The 20,721-nt window shown below is 35.3% G+C and overlaps 2 protein-coding genes and 1 long non-coding RNA gene across 7 annotated transcripts; 2 read left to right on the forward strand and 1 right to left on the reverse strand.

Moving 5' to 3' along the window:
* Nucleotides 1–1,318: 1,318 nt before the first annotated feature.
* Nucleotides 1,319–15,179, forward strand: LOC118488451. 4 transcript variants are annotated; one of them, XR_004884801.1, is made up of 8 exons: nucleotides 10,232–10,666; nucleotides 10,863–10,912; nucleotides 11,000–11,088; nucleotides 11,267–11,479; nucleotides 11,589–12,355; nucleotides 12,731–12,853; nucleotides 14,254–14,428; nucleotides 15,062–15,179. It is a non-coding gene; the product is annotated as an uncharacterized LOC118488451 (long non-coding RNA). The 4 variants fall into 4 exon arrangements; XR_004884800.1 differs by lacking the exons at nucleotides 14,254–14,428; nucleotides 15,062–15,179 and adding an exon at nucleotides 1,319–1,339 and having other exon boundaries at nucleotides 10,572–10,666; nucleotides 12,731–13,182; XR_004884799.1 differs by lacking the exon at nucleotides 15,062–15,179 and having other exon boundaries at nucleotides 14,254–14,521.
* On the forward strand, nucleotides 4,573–6,606 carry LOC110915857 (F-box/FBD/LRR-repeat protein At1g13570). 2 transcript variants are annotated; one of them, XM_035986055.1, is made up of 5 exons: nucleotides 4,573–4,675; nucleotides 5,023–5,673; nucleotides 5,757–5,852; nucleotides 5,936–6,094; nucleotides 6,169–6,606. In XM_035986055.1, exons 2-5 carry the CDS (start codon nucleotides 5,071–5,073, stop codon nucleotides 6,451–6,453), a joined length of 1,143 nt encoding a protein of 380 aa, XP_035841948.1. In that variant the 5' UTR covers nucleotides 4,573–4,675; nucleotides 5,023–5,070; the 3' UTR covers nucleotides 6,454–6,606. The 2 variants fall into 2 exon arrangements, with proteins under 2 accessions (XP_035841948.1, XP_035841947.1); XM_035986054.1 differs by having other exon boundaries at nucleotides 4,591–4,675; nucleotides 5,032–5,673.
* Nucleotides 15,180–17,228: 2,049 nt separating the features above from the next.
* Nucleotides 17,229–20,598, reverse strand: LOC110918957. Its single transcript, XM_022163234.2, has 3 exons — nucleotides 20,391–20,598; nucleotides 19,098–20,318; nucleotides 17,229–18,889 (listed from the first exon to the last, which is right to left on the reverse strand). Exons 1-3 carry the CDS (start codon nucleotides 20,596–20,598, stop codon nucleotides 17,229–17,231), a joined length of 3,090 nt encoding a protein of 1,029 aa, XP_022018926.2.
* Between the last annotated feature and the right edge of the window lie 123 nt (nucleotides 20,599–20,721).

A 20,721-nucleotide genomic window follows, 5' to 3' on the forward strand; every position in this document is an offset into this window, starting at 1 on the left:
ATCTTCTATTATACACATCATATTTAATATTGATGTGTTTTAACAAAATAAGAGATTGGACATGCTGACCCCAGAGGAGAGAGAACGAGAAGAGGCTGCGGTGGTGGCCGGAGGGTCACCACCGCCACCATCCTAGTGGTGTTTGTTTCTTGCCATCAATCCACCATATTTGTGTGAGAGCTTCTGTTGACATTTGAATTTTAAGTATGTACTAGGTTTTTTTACGTCGCGTCTTGCGGCAAAACAAAGCAAATAATAATGTAAAACAAATGTTATTTGAAAATGTAGCATACTGTTTAGAAAGTCATGCTATCAGAATCGATTCAGTTTATTATCATACAATTATACTTTATACGATACCAAATAAATACTTTATTTTGAATACAAATTCATTTTTAACAAAACTTATACCAGAATGTTGAAAAAAAATTAAGCACAACTACATACTTAAATTCTCAGAAAAAATTAACGAACGTAAGTTATTAAAGAAAAATTAAATTAACAGATAAAGGAAATATAATTTAGAAAAGAAAACGAATTATTAAAAAAAAAACTAAATGATAAAGAAAATATGACTTTTAAAATGGAAAAAAGGTAAAAAATATGCTAAAACGTAAAAGTGAATATAATAATAAACTATTATAATATTAAATACTAAAATATTAAAAAGATATATATTATTATAAATTTAAAATAACTATTCATGGGCCTTCATTATTATGACGGGAATTCGATTTCGATCGGTATCTATTCTGTTCGTTATGGTACCAACACTTAATATAGCAACCAAAATATAAGTCGTGATATGGACATCAACACGTGTTTATAAAAGAACGAATATTAGTATCGAATCCAATATTTAAAAGTAACTATAGATATTAGAAAAGATTTAAAATCATAAAAAAGGTATAAACTTCTTTAAGAGGAGAAATTAAGAAAAAAAACATTAGAAACTTAAATAGTAATAAAAACCAAAGTAAAAATATTTAACCAAAATAAGAATTAAAGCAAACAAAAATACTTTCATTGTGATTCAAAAAGTGAAGAGATTTAAAGAAAAAAAAAAAGAAATCAATGAGGATTGAACTTGGGTTAAACATTATATATATCCATGGTTCTCATTAAGTCTAACTAACTCTTCAATCAATATACACCATTAGATTTGCCTGAGATTAAATCTCAGCCACTTAAACTCACAAAAGCAACTGCTGTCTATGGCAGTTCAGAGTGGTTTTCTCAACCTCCTCCATGATCCCAAACCCACTTTCTCCATTATCCTTTATCCTCCTATTTCTTTGCTCAACTGCTTCCCCACGTCTCACGGTTACAAAATTGGATGGTTAGCCTCTTCCTATATATCACTTGCTGAATCTCCTGCAGCCGAATCTCGTATATGTTCTTTTAGGTAGCGTTCGTTTTATGGAATGGAATGGAATGGAATTAGGAAGTTTTTCTTTGTAAAATTGATCTTGGTTGGGGGAGGGAGGAATTTGAAATCCTTCACTCTAATGAAATTTGTGACTATTTCAACATTCCTTAGAAATCCTTCACTCTAATGAAGGAATTGAATGGAATGTTGAAATAGTCACAAATTTCATTGATTAAAGAAATTCATTGGATTTCAAATTCCTCCCTCCCCAAACCAAGATCAATTTTACAAAGAAAAACTTTCTAATTCCATTCCATTTCATTCCATAAAACGAACGCTACCTTAGATGTTTCCTTAAAGGTAAATATGTCAAACGTCTTTTAACATTTCCCTGTTACGATTATTATGCGTGTGACCTATAAAGAGGTAATGGGCTGAGCCACCAATCCAACAAATTCCAAAGTATAAACAAGTAACTTTCTAAGCAGTCCATCTAGCAAAATACTTAGGCCCACAAAAACCCAAGATCCGTGAACTTGCCCATGCCCTAAATGTGTTCAACCAATTAAATGTATGTGGATGTCTAAAATTATTTAGGGATTTTTGGCCAAACATGTTCACTTTTGGTCACCGGGTTCTTTTCTTTTTTAAAGGCAAACGAAACTTTATTAATCTAAACCAGACAACAATAGTTATACCGGCTTACATACAAGTTCACCAAAATAAACAAACATTACATTAAACGCCCAACCGAATTAAATCAAATCTACACCATTCATCCCACATTAAATCCCGACACTTTGCCCTATGTTTTACATAGAGATACCCAAGAGTTTTTATATCCTCTTTTAGCCTTTGCACATGCATTTGCTAGTGATTGAAAACAACTTCATTTCTATTTTTCCAAATGTTTAAAAGGAAAAACTCCAGCTTTACATCTTAAAATACTCGCCATGATTTGCACTTGAGCTTGTTCTACCCCAATACCAAATAAACTACTCTTTGCAAGGTTCACTTTTAAACCCAAACTAAGGTAAAAACACCTAAGAATCCGGTTTAAATTGATTGCATTTTGTATCGACCATTCACCTACAAAAATAATGTTAGATATTTTAGTGTAATCGGGGATTGACTTGGTGATCAAAGCGAATAATAATACACATCAAGCAAGTTAGGAGGTGCGGGAGTGCACGCTTGTTTGAGTTATTATTATTCGAAGTGTACGGGCGGAGCCCGTACTCTACGGGGGTTCCAAGGGGGCAGCGCCCCCTTGGCGGGGGTCCGGGGGCAGCGCCCCTGGGGGCAGGGTCCAAGGGGCGGCAGCCCCTGGCGGGGTCCAAGGGGCAGAGCCCCTGGCTGGGGTCGAGCTGTATCAGAAAAATTTTATTTTCATTAAATTGCCTTAATGAAACTGTATCAGAAAAATTTATTTTCTGGAATTTATCACGTTTTCAAAATGGTAAAAAATTGGCAGTTTTTGGCAATTGGCAATTTTGTCTGAAAATTGAGATAACTGCCACAAGGCAGTTACAACCCCAAAAAATTCCCAATTTTCGTAGACAGTTTTTCTTGGTCACGTTTCTGGTTCAATCAATTCACACAAACAACATTTCACTAGTTCAATTTCTCGAAATCAAAGTTGTATCCGATTGAATTATTCGGGTGAACCACCGAAATAATTTGATCTGAGAGTGATTACACGCCTCTCTGATCGTCCGGTTTCTGAAAATTCCCCAACAAATAACGTCATCCACATATAGAAAATGAGACAAAACTGGGCCATGCAACAGAACAGAATAACCATGGAATAGCCTGATCGAACATGCCTTTTTCATAATACCCGTCATTGCCTCCATAGCCAAAATAAATAGAAAAGGAGAAAAAGGATCCACTTGCCTCAACCACCTCTCACAACGGAATTCTTAAGTCGGGGACCCATTTACTAGCACCGAAGCTAGTAAATGAAATGAAAATTCATTTGTGAGAGCACAGAATCAAGAAAACCCCAATTTAACATATCGTATGCTTTTTCAATATTCACCTTAAAAATTAACCCCTTGTTTTTACCCCACTTCATCCATGGAATAATCTCGTTTAGAATCAACGGGCCGTCCAAGTAATTATAGCATGTAGTGATGGGTAATAAATAGCACCACCTGATGGGCCTGATAGTGGGCCCAAGTTACCTTTATTCTGAAATGGGTTTTCTTGACCTATAAAAGTCATTAGGTTATTCATCTGAATTTAAACTCAAAAAAGAAATTCCCAACTTTACTTTTTCTGAGGATTAGACTTCTCTTTCGCAACCGTTGAAGAACTCAAGAGCAACGATTGAACTGCTCTGGTAACATCCTCACTTCCAAATTCTAATTTCAAATGTCTTTCTTTTGTTTGATAGTGTAGTTCAGTGTTTCAAAATGATAATTATTTTAAGAAAGGTTAAAATTATAACTCATCATTTGATAGTCATTTTTGTTATGTGTACTCTTTCTTTGAACCCTAGGATTATTATCCTTCAAATGTTGTATATGGTTCATTGTCATTTTATCTTTAATTCATTTCAGAGTAACTAGTTTATTTTCCAGCATTATTAGAGAGAAAGAAGAGAATATGTGTGCGTTTAGAGAGGGCAGGGATTTCCAGAAAGTGTTTGTTTTAGTATTTAAGTAAAATGACCAAAATACCCTTAGGTGGGGTTTATTTGGTCATATTTAACTATGAAAACTAACTAAGTTAGGGTTAAAGGATGTAACATGCAAGGGTTTGCAAACATTGAGTACTTATTTTTTTTTACTTTTTAAAGATAAAGGATATAGTTTGCAATCTAATGTCAACATAGAGGATAGAGGACGATTTTTGTAAGGCTCAAACTATCTACACACTTGGTGTGTAGATAGCCGCCCCCAAAAGTACTTTTTTGTCCTATATGCATACCCTGCAATGTTGAGCTGTGGCCAAAGCGTAACGTTTTGGTCCGGTCAACCAGACAAAGACTTACAGGTCTGTTGACTGGACCAAAACGCCGAGCTTTGGCCGCGTTTTGGTCCTGTCAACCAGACAAAAGACTACAGGACCAAAACGCAGCGCTTTGGCCACAGCTCGACACTGCAGGGTGTGCATATAGGACAAAAAAACACTTTTTGGTGTGCATATAGGCACATTGGTGTGCCAATAGGTACACCCTTTTTGTAATTTACTCATAGAATGAATATAACATGCTAAAACAACTTTCCGTTAGATGAATAGTCTGCACACATTCTCACTCAACGAATGTTAGGGTTTCGTTTCTTTCATGCTCCAACTCGGGTATCTCCTCCTTTTGATCTCTCTCTCTATATATATACATATATATGTTGTAGTTACTTACTTGAATTAATCAATTTTCATGCCTTCTATTTCAATTTCAGTACTTACAACTTTCATATCCGTCGTTTTTGTGTTGTAATTATAAAGCTACGTTTTTGTTCATGTGGCTGCCAAATGTTAATCGAAATAACAAGTACCCAACTTTAACAGATTGAGTGATAAATGGATACTTTTAAGGAGGTGTTTGGATGTGGGTTTTGAAAGTTATTATGTTTTTGTTTTGTTTTGTTTGAAGTTGTTATAAACTTATTATAGATAGTATAATTCATCATTTTCACTGTAACTAGTTTTTGCAGCACTATTAAGTATTAATCCAACAAAAAGAACATCTGAAAATGAAACCTGAATATGCTGAACGAATGGCCTTGGATAGAATCAGCACACTTCCGCAACCCATATTAGAACCCATCCTATCTCTTTTATCAACTGAAGAGGCAGCAAGGACTAGTATTCTCTCTAAGGAATGGAGGTACAGGTGGACCACAATTCCTAACCTAGAGTTTACTTTGCGTAAAAGAACTTCCGAGCTAACATCTGACGAAGAAAGTGAAATGAAATACATGGACATGCATGATCTACACCAAGTTTTGCTGCTGCGCCATGGCCCAATTCACGAGCTCACTCTTTTTATGGAGGGTTACTGGGAAGACGACGACCTTTTTGAATTTGAGCAGATAATACTTCATTTGTCGAGGAACCATATTGTCAGGGAACTAGTACTTGATGCATCGGAGAGCCTTTGGTATAAATTACCCATATCTGTTTTCTCATTGCATCACTTAATGGAGCTCCATCTTCGTAGTTTTACTATTGAGCTTCCATCAATATTCAATGGCTTTGGTAGCCTTGTAAGGTTAGACCTGAATGATGGAGAGATCTCTACACAAACTCTTCGGCATCTTTTATCTAATTGTCCAACACTTAAGAGCTTGAGTCTGGTAGGTAGTTAGGTACCCACTTGAATACATGTTCTCATGTCATGAACTTTTTAAACTAATCTGAATATCGTAACGTGTTGCAGTATATTGGCTATTCAGATGATAAATGCACTATTAATGAGCTACTCAAGTGCTTACCTGTGATTGAAGAGCTGACTATTTCGTGTGGTGTCTGTGAGGTAATATTTATCCACATGATATATAATTGAAAGAAAAATTGTGTACTTTGGCTGTTAATATTTTTTTTGGTCTATGTTTCAAGTGGCTGGTTCTAGACTCGGATCCGCATGAGCTTCCAATCTCCCTAATCCACCTCAAAGTCTTATGTTTGGAAAGAATGTCTTTTGTTGAGGGCTCCAGATCAGCTTTACTTTCTGTTTTGATCAAATGTTCCCCGAACTTGGAGAGAATTTACCTACACGTAAATGCTATTACAATATCTTATATTCTGTTTGTTTGATTGTCACTGACCAAAAAACACGAACCTTTATGTAGATGGCGTGGAGATCTGAGGGTCATGAGGAATACCCTGCTGTAAAGGATGAATATTCAAATGTTTGGTTGGAGCATCTGAAAAAATTGGATATTTTATTTTTCAGCCACTCGCATGGGATGGAATTTCTAATGGAATTTGTAAAGTTTATCTTGGTTAGGTCACCTAAGCTGAAGAAGGTGAGCATACACACTTCGGATTATCTGTATCGGGGATCAATTATCGTAAATACGCTCTTAGGGGCCCCACGCGCGTCTCCGGCAGTAAAATTTAAAATCAATGAGTGAGTGAAAATTGCTTCAAACCTTTATTGTTTGGCTACTTTGCTGCCATATCAGTATTTGAGATTTGTGACTTGTTATTAGTTATCTAGTATTGTGGTCATTTCCGGATCAATTATCAGTTATTATTGTGTTATTTCATTGTTTGATTATATCTTATTTTTTGATGTTTTAGTTATTCCGTGGTTTATTCGTTGCCTAATTATCATTTTCTCAAACGATTTTTGGTTTCATTCAATTGAAGATTTCAAGGAGAATTTTTTTTTTTGTAGAAAATATTATTCAATACGATTACAAACTAATGGCGGGTAGACAAGCAACCAGCTGCACCGCTACCCCTTAAAGGTAAATATGTAACTGTCTTTTAATGTACTATAAAAAGTTGGATAAAGTTTTATATATTAACTAGCCTAAGACCCCGCGAGTTTCGCGGGTGGCTTAACACATAAATATATAACTTAAAATTGTTAAAATAATCATTTGAAAGAAATTAACGTTCAAGTAAGAAAATCCATCTTTTTACCCGCGGGTACGCAATGTATCAAATGAAGTTAGATTCAATCTAACTTTAAAAAAAATAAGCTAAAAATAAGGTAAGGCATCTAAAGTTTGTTGAGTTTCGAATCAAACCATATACCAAGTAAGATGACAGATGTTGAAATAAGTGATTACGGGTTCTATAGCCCAAGGTTCGAATCAAACCATATACCAAGTAAGATTGTACATGATGAAAGGAATCATCCAAAGTTGACGGCCTATATAAACATATATATTTAACAAAGTGAGATTCTATAGCCCAAGGTTAGGATATGACTAAATACATGGACAATCTTGTAAATATGACTCAATACATGGACAATCTTGTATTCACAGCTTGCTGAGGTGAATGAAATTATATATTTAATCCTTGCTCCTTTACCTGTCTTACTTTGACTATATAGGTCAAAACAATATTTTTAGAAAATTGGAATTAATATGAAGATATTTAAAAATTCTATAAGAAAAACTTATTAAGTAAGTTAAATTTGGCCAAAACAACACACCTTGTATAAGGCAAGCTCAATGAAGCTCCTGCAGAATGTGCAATTTGGCCAGCAGTATCTCTTCTAATGATTGCTTCTTACCAGAATTTGCACTTACTACATATCTACACGAAAATGTGGCATTTTGCTAACTGACCATACATATTTTGATAACTCGATCAATAATAGAAATACATAAATACAACAAAAAATTGTAATTTTATTGTATAAACATTATTGTTTTATTTATATTGATAGTATGATTTGATTGATTATTTACTTTGAAAGTAAAAGTAACCCAAAATATCAGTTACCTAGAGTTTCTTGTTTTAGCCTTTTAGTCTAGTATGAACATAAAAGTCTAGGCATTGCCAAAAAAATTACCATCAAAAAATGATAATGGCTTAAAAAGTTTAAATTTACTATAACACTTTGCAAATTTCAAAAATTGCCCATAACACCCTTTACAATGTAATCCCTTTTTTGAATGGTCAATATTATTAACACTCGTCCTAGTTGCCAAAAAAAACAAAGCCAAAGCTATCCACCAAATATAAGAATATACGTTGCTAGCCAAAGCTAGCCACCCAACATTTCGTTACAAAATCCTAATAGCTAACTACAAAAATTAAAGCTGCTCCATTGTGCCCAGTCAAGGGGTGCGATTTTTGAACGATTATGACCCAAATAGACCCAAGCGTTCTGATTTCATCCGACTTGTTACCGATCTCCACTTTTTTTTTTCTGAATTGAAAACTACATAGTTTCTAGACATCCATAAAACCTAACAACCAATTAGGATCACCGATTGCGACATTCCCTTCTTTGTATCTGAACCTTCGATGACCAAATGAAAGTTGATTAGATCCTCAATAGATAAGGCATATACCTATATACCTGGGGATAGAACATCATGAAGACACTCTTTGCTAGTTAACCGATGCCACATAGTCGGAAATAAAAAAATATGTGCCTACTGTTTTGCCATTGGTTTTCCGTGTTCCTCCAGAAGTAAAAGTTGACCCAAACAAAGTCAAAGTTGACATAATTGCTCTAATTGACTAACTTACAGAGTTGCATCTTTCCTTTGGATTTTCCTTAATCACCATAGTACAGTTTTTTATCACAGTTAAGATTGTTGAGAGCCTATCCCACATTTCAATCTAGTATCAAATAAGCTTGGAACTCCTCCAAGAAGAACTTGCCCCAGTGCAAATAACAAATATGACAAATTGCAAGTAAGCCATCAAAAAAGAACTCATAAAGTTTTGAAACCTCTATCATCATAATGGTTTCATTTATTTAATTATTATGGTTTGCACTTAGCAATTTTAAGTAAAATCTCACTAACCACTTTATCACAAAAATGATCATCCCCCCATAATGGCATTGCATATCCCTCCACTGATCTGGTCTACACTGTTTTGACTATGCAGATACCTCTTGTCGACATTGACCCAAAAAAGGTCTAATATGAAAAAAATGAATAAAAAGCTCTTATAAGTGAAATACTTAAAATGTTGTCGTAGAAAACACTTACCACAACAACATTTTTAAGTATTTTGTAAAATAAAACCATTTGACCGGTTTGATCCAAAACACCATTTGACTCGTTTTGATTCTAACCCAACATTTATATAAATTATTTGACCCATCTAGCAAAGAACAACCCAGAGCAACCCGTGACCCATGAATGATAGTGGGAAAATTTATGAAGTCTTACTACCTTTCAAAAGTGAAAATTAAATAGGAATCATTGACCATTAACTAAATAACATGCCTGCCACGCAAAAACCTGGAAGATCGGATGCATAAATTAGGATAGTATACATGATTGCAAACTAACATACATCGACCTAGGGTGGCTTAACACAAACATATAATATCTACTGGCATTCAAGCCCATGTCATACAACCATGAAACAAAACCTAAAGAAGATGAAAGCCAAGAGTTGACCTAAAAAGTCAACTTCCAAACCAGTTCCATTTTCAAATACCTGCAAAGTTTGATCTGATTATATTCAAGACTACTCTTATTTAAAAAGAAAAAATCATTTTTAAATTTACGTTTGACCGAAAAAGCAATGTTAACTTTTCTAAGCATGTAGAATTTTAGAAAACATTAGTTAAAATAAACTAAATTACCTTTATCAAAATCAACTAATGTGAACATTTAATTGAAAGTCAACAATTCTGTGCAGTTCAAAAAACCGAAAATTTTGCCGGCCGGAGGGTCAGCTGACCCACATGTAGTTCCGTCTCTGCACATAATACCAAATATCATAAATAAACCAAGCATAAAAAACTGAGATTAAAAAAAACCTTCAACTCACTTAAAATAACCGACTATACGCAAGTACGGACGACAAATTAATGAGAATAACCTTAAAGCTCAGAAGCATCACCCATCGCTCTTTAATCGAACCAAGTACAAAACTATTGCACACATCCACATTGCAATGAAATTGTTCCTTCGAAATCTGAATCATGGAGTACAGAATTACAAAAACACAACAGAAATCAGCTGATAAATGAATATTTATGCACCTAGACCCAAAAAGCCAGGCCCTTATATAGAACCAACTTAGTTGTGCAGAGTAAACTAAAATGTCGTAAATAAGAAGAAAACATTTAACGCCAACTCTGCTAGAATTGTTTGGTTTTTTTAAACAGTTAACTTTTATCAAAATAGATGAAAGTTGTTTTGTTATTACCTTTGTGGCATTAAGACAACCCCAGTCACTTCAATGCTTGTTAGTGCAACAATAGCGTCTAGATATCAATCGACATGCCTTCTTTATCCAAAATATTGTTCTATGTGCAGCTCTAAAAAGGCTGAATAGCTTTCTTCATCTTAGTGCCAGTTAGATCATATATCCAAATCGAATTGGAGCGTCTTCTTCTACCAATTTCTTAAAGGCTGAATAGCTTTCTTCACTCTAATGATGGAATGGAATGGAATGTTGAAATAGTCACAAATTTCATTGATTAAAGAAATTCATGGGATTTCAAATTCCTCCCTCCCCAAACCAAGATCAATTTTACAAAGAAAAACTTCCTAATTCCATTCCATTCCATTCCATGAAACGAACGCTACCTTAGGGTTTGACGTCTCAAGAGGTTAAGTTGGATGCCTTCAACATGTCCAATTGGAATCATGGAGGAGCCTCATCAGCCTCCCAAATACTTGACGAACGGTAAGTTTTTCTTCATATTTTTTTCTTCTATGTCTTCTTCCTCTTCGACTTTCCATTCCCCTGTTTTCAATTTTCATTCGAGAATCAAATTTCCCATGTATTTCCAAAGGTTTTTTTTCCCGATTTTGATAAGTCCATTGTGTTTTCTTAATTTTATTTCTAATCGATTTTGTTTCTAATTTATGTTCTCATGAAGGAACTTCTCATTAAGCATTCAGGTTTCAACTCCATTCTTTTCGTGATATTGTGAGTTTCTAATTATGTTTTACTCATACTGCTCTGATTTGGTTCTGCTTTAATTTTATTAATTTAGTCGATTTCCCGTTGTTTCAGAAGCCAGCCATCAGTTCTAAAATTGATCACGATTTAGAGTTTCTAAAGGAGGTCAGGAATTCAATCTGAGTTATGTCACGAGAATCATGGTAAGTTTTATTTATATCCATTCAACACACACATACTAACTACTCATGTTCATCTTATTCTTTTCTCTATCATGAAGTTAAAATTTTTTAAGACTCCGTTAACTAAGTTGTATGATTATGGGTTTTGTAATGGCATCCATCATTTACAGTTTTCAGCTTTCTTTACCTTGCCCACCAGGTGTTTGATAATTTCCCTCAATGAGAGTTTTGTTGAGGAATTCACTGACGTTCCATAAATCACACACAGTGTTTGCTAGCTTCGGTTCCTTGACCATCTAAAAAAGCTTCAAAGAAGAACGTGGAATATTTGGGTTGTTTTCGGGATCCACTAGATATAATTACTTAATGGTTATAACAAAATAGTGAAACATCACGTTATCCTAATCATCAGGTACTGTTTGCAGTAGGTTTATTCTGATTTAGTAGTAACATTTTTAAACTTTTTTTAATTATCTTTTGTTTTTATTTATTTATTTTATTTATTTATGAATGGTGAATAGGTTGTATGCTTTCATGCATTGGAGAAACAAAAAGAGGTCATGTTCTCTCTAGAACTGTAAGTTTTTTTCGGTCTCCAAGCCGGTGCTTAATGTTTCAGCTCAAATTTCATGGTTTCCGAATTACTCAATCCGGTTCCGATGACGAATCGTCAAAAAACCAAGCCGAGGGGTGACCAGGTCGTGTACACTTGCCGAGTTGATGTCGAATCTGCAAAGTGGTAAGTCTCTTTTAGACCTATTTATTCATTTTGTATGGTTCTTGGAATTCGGTCATGGGTTCATGCTTTTTAGTTATGAATCCTCATTTCATGTTTATGATAATATTGAAACTGTAGGGTGAAATTGGTCATGGACCAGTTTACTTATGGAAACACAATTCCTCAAAGTTATATTGTATATGGATGGGGTCAAAGAAGTTCATTTGTATTTTTTAATGTGTTTTGCTCACAATGTTTTTTTTCCAGTGTTGCTTCATGCTGAGTTATTAGGCATTCGTTTTGCGAGTGTTGAATTTTGCTATAGATTAGCAGTTACATGTTTCATACAGAAAATGGTTCACAGAAAAGTGGTTCACGTTTGCTAAGTAATTAACTGACAACAGGTTTTATACCATTGTTAGGAAGGTAGGTACTCTTCACATGAATGAGTTATAAAATAACTTATTTTTTAATGGTTTGGTTTAGGCCATAAAAGGTGGGTACTTTTCAAATGATCGTCTATTTTCTGTTTCGGGAGTGAAAGCATTAGTTGAAGCTTGGAACATGAAGGTATAATATCGTTATTATCTCAATAAATAGAAAAAATTATTTGGAGCAGGATTCGTTGTCCATTTTCTCTCATTTAAACATCGTTTATGTACATACAATCAATCCCTTTTTAACGTAGATCATTGGTATGATATAAGATAGGTTGAAAGCACGTGTATATGGAGCAACCATTCGGTAGTCATATAGCATTTGCGAAATTTAGAATATCTTTTTTTGATTTAAGTTTATGTTTCTATTTTATTTCTTATACTGAAACAAGGAGTTATGTGCAATGAAAGAGTTGATATCACACCTGCTTTTTCTACTTTGCAATATACTTCTAATTCCATAATAATATTCAATTTAGCTAATTTGTTACATAACTGTTGCTTGCAGGGAGTCTTTGCTGAGGAAACAAATTAAGAAAGAAGCTGTGTTATATCCCACCCTTATGCTTTCTCTTATCGCAATTGGAGATGGCACTTTCTTTTTGGGTCTTATTGGTTCCAGTTCTTAATGGTTTTTACTGATCATATAAAATTCTAATAATGATAATAATGTGTGGTACTAAATGATCTTTTTTTGTGGTCATACAAATTTTTTGTTCTTTATCTTTTCTTACAATAGTTTGGCCTAACTGTTTGTTTATTTCCTTTTCCTTTTTGGGAATTAAGTAGGTTACCACATCATGTGATAACTTGGTACTTGAAAGTATGTGTCTTTAATCAGTAATATGGTGCAGACATGCAATTTGTGATTACCATGTTAGACTGCGGGGTATGGTGGGGCTTGGGTTGGGCGTGGGTTGGGGCGGGTGCTGACACGTGGAATGGGAGCCCCCCCACTGCCTGGTACGTGTCCGCGGGGTATGGTGGGGCGTGGGTTGGGCTTGGGTTGGGTGCACCGCGTGGCAGGGTAGTTTAAAAAAAAATATACAAAATTTAAAAAAATCACACAAACATTTATAAAAAAAAACATACAACTTCATTAATATTTATAAAATTACATAAACCTAAAAATTACAAAATAAGAAACCTAAAGCGTCAAATAAATTTCAAAAAGGTCGATCTTGTCGAACGCCTTTTTTTCCTTGCCGCGAAACTCTATGTTCGCCACCGCCACCCGGTCCTCGTGGCTTAACTCGCCCCCGGGAACGGCTTCGTAGTAAGCCTTGAAACGCTCGATCTTGGGACGTAGCTCGCGCCATTTATGTTGGCACGCGTTCATGTTGTGGCGGTCGTTACCGACGTTTAGTCGGTAGGCCGCGAAAGCTTCCGTCCAATATATGGTTTGGCCCGGTGGCCGCCCCTTCATAGCGTCAACGACGCTTGTGACTAGGGCAAGTTCTTCGTTGTGGGTCCAGGATGCCATAGCGGGTTCGTGGGATGTTGGATTTGTGGTGACCGGCTGGGGCAGCGGGTGGGGATATCGAATGTTTGGGACCACGGTGGGGGTTGGGATGGACCACCCGGTTGGGGTTTGGGGGTATTTATAGGGGATGTTGGGGTTTGGGTGACCGGTTGGGGTGACCGCTTGGCCAAGCCAACGGTTTGAATTTAAAAATTCAAAACTTTTGGGATGGCCCGCTATGACGTGGCGGGTGAGCCAATGATATTCAGCCAACTAGGATGGCCAAACCGCCCCACGCCCGGCTTGAAACCCATGCCCCAAGGGCCACGTTGAAACCCATGCCCACCCAGGGTGGTGGCTTGGGCGTTTTCCCCCTACCCACGCCCAAACTCCCGCCCCATACCCCGCAGTCTTATCTACTTATCTCTAAGCATCATGTGTGCCTTTGTACCTGGTGAAAATCTTGGCTTTCAACCGCTACATGTGTAGTATTATGTTTATTTGATGTTATTTTGCTTCTCTTATGGAAATCTAACTAACACTTTTCATTATTCCCTTTGTTATTCCAGAGCGCAAATACATGTTGGTTCAAGAAATTTAAACTTGCTCAGCAGCAGAAGTCACACTGTTACTCCATCAAGCAATTATACATTAAAATTTGCCTACCATTGCAAAACACATTGAAATTTAGGCTGCTCAAAGCAAGGCATTCTCATTAATTTTGTCTGCACTAAATACATAATAGTAAGTGTTCCCAAACAATCAATGGAAATAATCTTATGTTTTTTGTAGATTATTTTTTTTATATATTAAAGAATGGTGCTTTTGTTTGTAATATTGTTTAGATTTGTGTGCACTTATTGTGGGTGTTTGGGATTTGCTTATTTTGAGCTCCTTTTAACTTTTTGACTTTTTCGAAACGGAGAAAAGGATATGAAAAAGGAGAAAAGAAGAAAAGGCGAAGCAATCCCAAACAGCCTCAATATAGATTATGTTTGTTTGTCACGTTGTTTGCGTAACCCGTCCACCAGACGGGTATTAAACTAGTTTGAGTAGGGTGCACACAAACCACTAAACCAACTCATTTTTTGCAATACATCTTGAATTTTATTTGATATAAATTCACAACAAATAGTCAGGTTTTACGAAAAAATTAAACTAACAGCTATTTAATTGCCATGTAATCTTTTTTTTTTATTTTAAGTTTGGGCCAATGTACTGTTCATGAAGCATCACCAATAATATATATATATATATATATATATATATATATATAATATATAATTGAGCAGATAGAAATTCTAATACACTATGTGCAATTGAACCTATTTTTCTATATAATTTATTAATATATTTAATATGTTTTTTTTGGTACAGCAGCACCTGATTACGTTATTATTTTTCAAGCATACAGATTATTACTGTTGATGATTCAGGTTGTTATTTTCAGGAAATTGTTACTTTTGAATTTTGATTATGTTTTTATAATTTTGGTCATATCATGTTTTATATTTACACATTTTGACCCAGTTCTATTTTGGCAAGAACCGTTTTGGTCTGAACTTATTTTGGTTAGAACCTATTTTGACCCGAACTAGACTGATCCAATTTTAAATTGACCAATTCTGACTCAAACCCGTTCTAAACCGCGACCGAGACCGACCATTATCATGATCATGATAGTTTCACAGAAACTGAATTTTTGTTAGCTTGCAAGTGCAGGTAATAAAAAGTTCATATGTTTATATTTAAAAAAAAAAAATCCAACTCCACAACTATGTTTATAATTTTTCAACATTGCGATATAAATTTTTATTAGCGTTTATAATACACACACAATCTCGGTTAATCCAGAGTCCACGTGCGTGTATGAATAAACCTAGTTTTATTCCACACATTATGTTATCATAGATGTTAATACTTCACATATTTGGAACCGGGGGTCTCATTGAGAGCAGTCTCTCTATCTTTTGGGATAGATGAAACGTTTGCACCATCCCACCCTCCCCAGGCCTTACCATTATGCGTGGATTTCGTTGGGTACGATATTGGAAGAAATTTGAAAAAAGAATGAAGGTGCCCTGTTAGAATAGATATGCACAAAAAATCGGTTTGAGAAACGGAACCGTTTTGGACCCAAACCAAAGGGTTGAGATTGGATTAATAACTCCATTGAAAACGGTCTTACCGAACTGAACCAGTTTGAGTTAAAACCCGGTGTTGACCAGGTTTGACCGAACCCAAACCTGTTTGGGCCCAGAAATCGATTTCACCTCTAGGCCGAAACAAATAAAGAGGGTGGCTAGAACTGGGTTGTATGTACCATGATACAAATTATGAACACATAAAAAATGATCCCTAACAATAATTCTACCATCAATTTTTCTACAATCTTTTTTTTAACAACCAACGAGTGGCTGGCGGACCCAAGAACTTTTTTCTTGGGATGCGGAATTTTTAGGGATCACTTGTCTAATGTGTTGTATGTACCTGAAACAAACTATACACATAAAAAATGATTCCTAACTTATAATTCCAACATCAATGTTGCTACAATCTCGTTTTTTTAACAACCAACAACAGACAAATTCATTGAACACCCAAAAATCAAATCTTAGCTTGTAGCTACAATTTCTTGGAAATGGTTAAACTTACCGGAAATCTTTGCACTTTATGAAATCTAGCATTTATACTTTCTCCACTTGCAATGACATCCACATCTCATCTTCTGAACAAGAAGATAACCACAACTCATCATCATCAGAGAACAATGATGATGAGGTGATGGTGTTTATGCTAAAAAGCTCATATGATTCTTCGACCTCATCGATATCATCATCATCATCATGATCAACCCTTTTAAGAAAGGATGCTTTAACATGTTAGCGATTGTATTTTCAACGTTCGATTTTAGTCTTCAACATGCGATTTGTAAAAACCAAATACAAGATGCGAAATTACCACTTGCGATTTCTACATATATCCAACATGCGATTTGTAAAAACCAAATACAAGATGCGAAATTACCACTTGCGATTTCTACATATATCCAACATGCGATTTTCCACTTTTACGTATGCGTTTTTTTCATATAATATGCGATTTCAAATCGCGTAGGTAATGTACGTTAAAGCCAATTGTACGATACACTTTTTCTATATATAAATGTTTTACCAAATAAAAAAAATTACAGTTTAGTGATTAAGCCCAATTCCTTAGTTCCAATTCAATAATAGCTAATTTAAATGAATTAAAAGTCAGTTTTCTTTATTTATCCAACTAGTTTAAGAACCCGCGAGGTTCGCAGGTGGACTTTAACACAAATGAATATCTTTAATTTATTGAAGTAATCGTTTGAATTAAATAACCATTCAAGAAATAATAAATTAGTAAACTACAATGAGACAAATAATGTAATATCTCGAGATACATGATGATGCAAATTTGTGTAATATTGTGTGTATGGAACATAATAATGTTATTATGATTTTTAGGGAACAGTTACATGGAATGAATGATCGAACGATGAATGAGTACATGGATATCACAAGTCACGAAATACTTCTTTGTAAACTACATTTGTCGTTTTATTAGTAGGTTTGCCGTCATTGTCCAAAATCAGAAGTTTAACTCCTTGTCTGGTTTTAACTCTCGATAAAGCAACATACAGCTGACCATGGGTGAAAACTGGCTGTTTGAGATACAGACCAACTCTAGACAGTGATTGTCCCTGACTCTTGTTAATAGTCATTGCGAAACAAACAGCCAACGGAAATTGTCTCCTTTGAAACTCAAACGGAATTTTTTTATCAGAAGGTATCAAACTAATCCTTGGTATATAAGTGCGAGTGCCTATGTTACCTCCGTATATTATCTCGGCTTCTATTACACGGTTATACATTTTTTTGACTTGTAGTCGTGTACCATTGCAAAGACCGTTTTGTTGGTCAATGTTACGTAATAGCATCACCGGCACACCAACTTTTAGTGCTAGCCTATGATTAGGTAAGCCGGACACTTTAAGACCATTAAGCACATCAGGAGAGTATAGTTTTTGTTGTGTAGCGTTTGGATTTTCAGACTGACAAAGAGTGTCTGAACTAAGATATTCTCGTTCTTCGCCTGGGAATAGTGACAACAACCGATCATTAATCTCATGCACAACCTCGTTCTTAGGTGCAAGTATAGCCCTCTCACTGAAATAATTCTGATTGTTGAAGTTTTCAAGAATTGAAGGATACACAAAATCAATTAAAGTTGAAATGGGGTCCGATGTATCAGTGATCAAAAGGTCGCTTGGTATTTCAATTGATGCTTCTCCATCATTTGGACCACCAACATTTCCCTCACCTATATCCAAAAGCCATTTTGCAAATTGTTTTATTTCTTCAGCATCACATGCTGAACTTCCAACTGTTAACCTCATGTTTTTTGTTAGTCTCAGCAACTTACATGTATTCCACAGATAAGACGAACTAATTGAGGCATTGACAATCTCTTGTCTTCCACCATTTGGAACAACCGGAAGGATCTGTCTAAAATCGCCTCCTAAAACAATAACCTTTCCTCCAAAGCGGATATGTGATCTGTTGGAAGTGTCGATATTGAAAATGTCGTTCATTGTTCTATCCAACGCTTCGAATGCATGCTTATGGACCATAGGTGCTTCATCCCATATAATCAAGTTTGTTTCGTGTAGTAGTCTAGCTACATCTCCATCAGGTTTTATATGACAAACTGAATCCTCTGTAAGATTCAATGGAATACGAAACCTGGAATGCGCGGTCCTGCCACCAGACAATAACAACGACGCGATCCCACTGGAAGCAACGTTTAATACAATTTGACCTTTTGATCTGATTGCCGCAGATAATGTCTTCCATAAGAAGGTCTTCCCGGTCCCACCATAGCCGTACACAAAAAAAACCCCACCTTGGTTACCCTCAATTGCGTTGATTATTTGTTGGAAAACTGACCGTTGCTCCTCAGTTAGCAAATTAAGTTGATTATTAAATTCAACTTCAAGATTGGTTTGGTCGTATATACGCTCCTCGTTAATCAAACGATTGTCTGAATCAGACATAGACGCATTATCAGGGTACGGCATTGTCTCAAATCTTTTGAGTGATGAGTTGTTTCTAGCTAAGAATTTTTCAACTTCACTCAAAACGTAGTTTTTAAGCTGCTCATCTGGAATTGATAAAGCTGTAAAAAATCGAAAAACAAATATATTATGAAATTGAAAAAAATTTAATGGACCAAACCATATATCATAAATTAAACACAAAACCATTTTTTCTTTAAACCGAAATTGTTTTTTTTTTTTTTTTTTTTTTTTTTTTTTTTTTTTTGTGTATCGCAACCAAAAACCAAACAAAGGGAAGAAGAACTACATTTTGTGTAAAAGAATTACCTGTAACTCGATGATATTTTCTAAGTCTGTAGATAAAGTCGTCTGTCATGTATCTCCATGTGCTTTCCCATACAACCTCTGGTCTGGATAACGTATTTGTTAATAGCAAAGTAGCATATAAATTACGAAGATACGAAGGGGATCCAGTTTCATTTGCTTCCTTGATTGCCTCAATATATTCTGTGTCATCGTCCAAAAGACCGAGTGCATAACATGCATCTCTAAATGTATCATATACCTTACCATCAACTGTTTTAATATCATCAAAAGATTTTGGTCCTTTCACTTTGTTAAGAAGAATTCTTAAAAAATATGCTTCCCCAAGAGACGGACTTACAGCGTGAATTCTTCCAATAGACTTATGTCTTTGTCTAGGTTCCCAACAACGTTTATCAAGCTTCCATACATACCAACTTGGAAACTGAACATATGTAAGTGTACAGGCCAATGTGTCATTCGGGTCTTTGTTACGTTCCATCCAGGAAAGAAACATTGAAGCTTTGACAGATGGTTTGTTAAGGACTTGATTAATATCCTCGTCGGGTCCAAAAACAACAGGTTGTTTTCCGGGAAGATGGAATGGTAGCCTCATAACAGAAGGAGTCCTGTAATGCACATCGTATGCGAAGATCCTCCAAGATGCCTCACAAGCCGATAGATACCTACAATCATAATATTCTTTGACCTCGTCTTGTTCTAGTTCTTCGTTGTTACTATCATGTTGGACAACTGCAACGGTTGCTCTATCAGGGCCTTTATTTATATATTTAAACAAATATTTAATTGATCCGGCTTGATTGCACCACTCAACATTTATATGTGCCTGGTACCGTTTCAAAAGTTTTTTGTTGTATGGCACAACACTTCGGTTGTCTAAGTCGATTCCATTTTTCACTACAGAAACACCATTATCTCTTCTTTTGTATATTGGGAATCCATTTGAATCCAGTGTAGTATGATCTTGAAATTTCTTTGGAAAACCCTTGGAACACTTATTGTCAACCATACATGGACAACTTAAATTAGCGTTACCACATGGACCATGAATCATATAGTCTTTCACAAGCGCATATAATTCTGCATCTTCTTCTTCATTAGGGATTTCTGCAGTTATAAATGGATCAACATGGTCTACCGTTGGAAGTTTGGATTCATTTTCTAAGAATAAGCATAGGTGGGCATGAGGCAATCCTCTCTTTTGAAACTCGATTGTGTAAACAACTGTAAAAAAAATAAACCATTAGTAGATTTAAATAATCTAAAATCAATATAAAAAGGAATTTGATAAAATACCTGCTGCAACTTTTCCAAATAGATGGCGTTCTTTAAAATCTTTGCAAATTGAATCCAACTTTATTTTAAATAATCTGGTCAGTATATCGGGCCTATCTTCAGGTTTAAGATTTGTGTCTCTAAGAAACCTTTTTACCTCAGGCCACTTTGGATTGCACGTGATGGTTATAAAAAAATCCGGATAACCAAACCACTTACAGATAGCCATGGCATCTAAATAATTTTGCATCATATATCTCGCGCCACCGGTAAACGAAGAGGGCAAAAATATTCGTTTTCCAACCTTAGATATGTCTTGCTGGCCCTTATTTCTTAATTCACATAGACTTTC

The sequence above is a fragment of the Helianthus annuus genome, chromosome 16 (genome assembly GCF_002127325.2).
Source record: "Helianthus annuus cultivar XRQ/B chromosome 16, HanXRQr2.0-SUNRISE, whole genome shotgun sequence".
Lineage (NCBI taxonomy): Eukaryota > Viridiplantae > Streptophyta > Magnoliopsida > Asterales > Asteraceae > Helianthus > Helianthus annuus.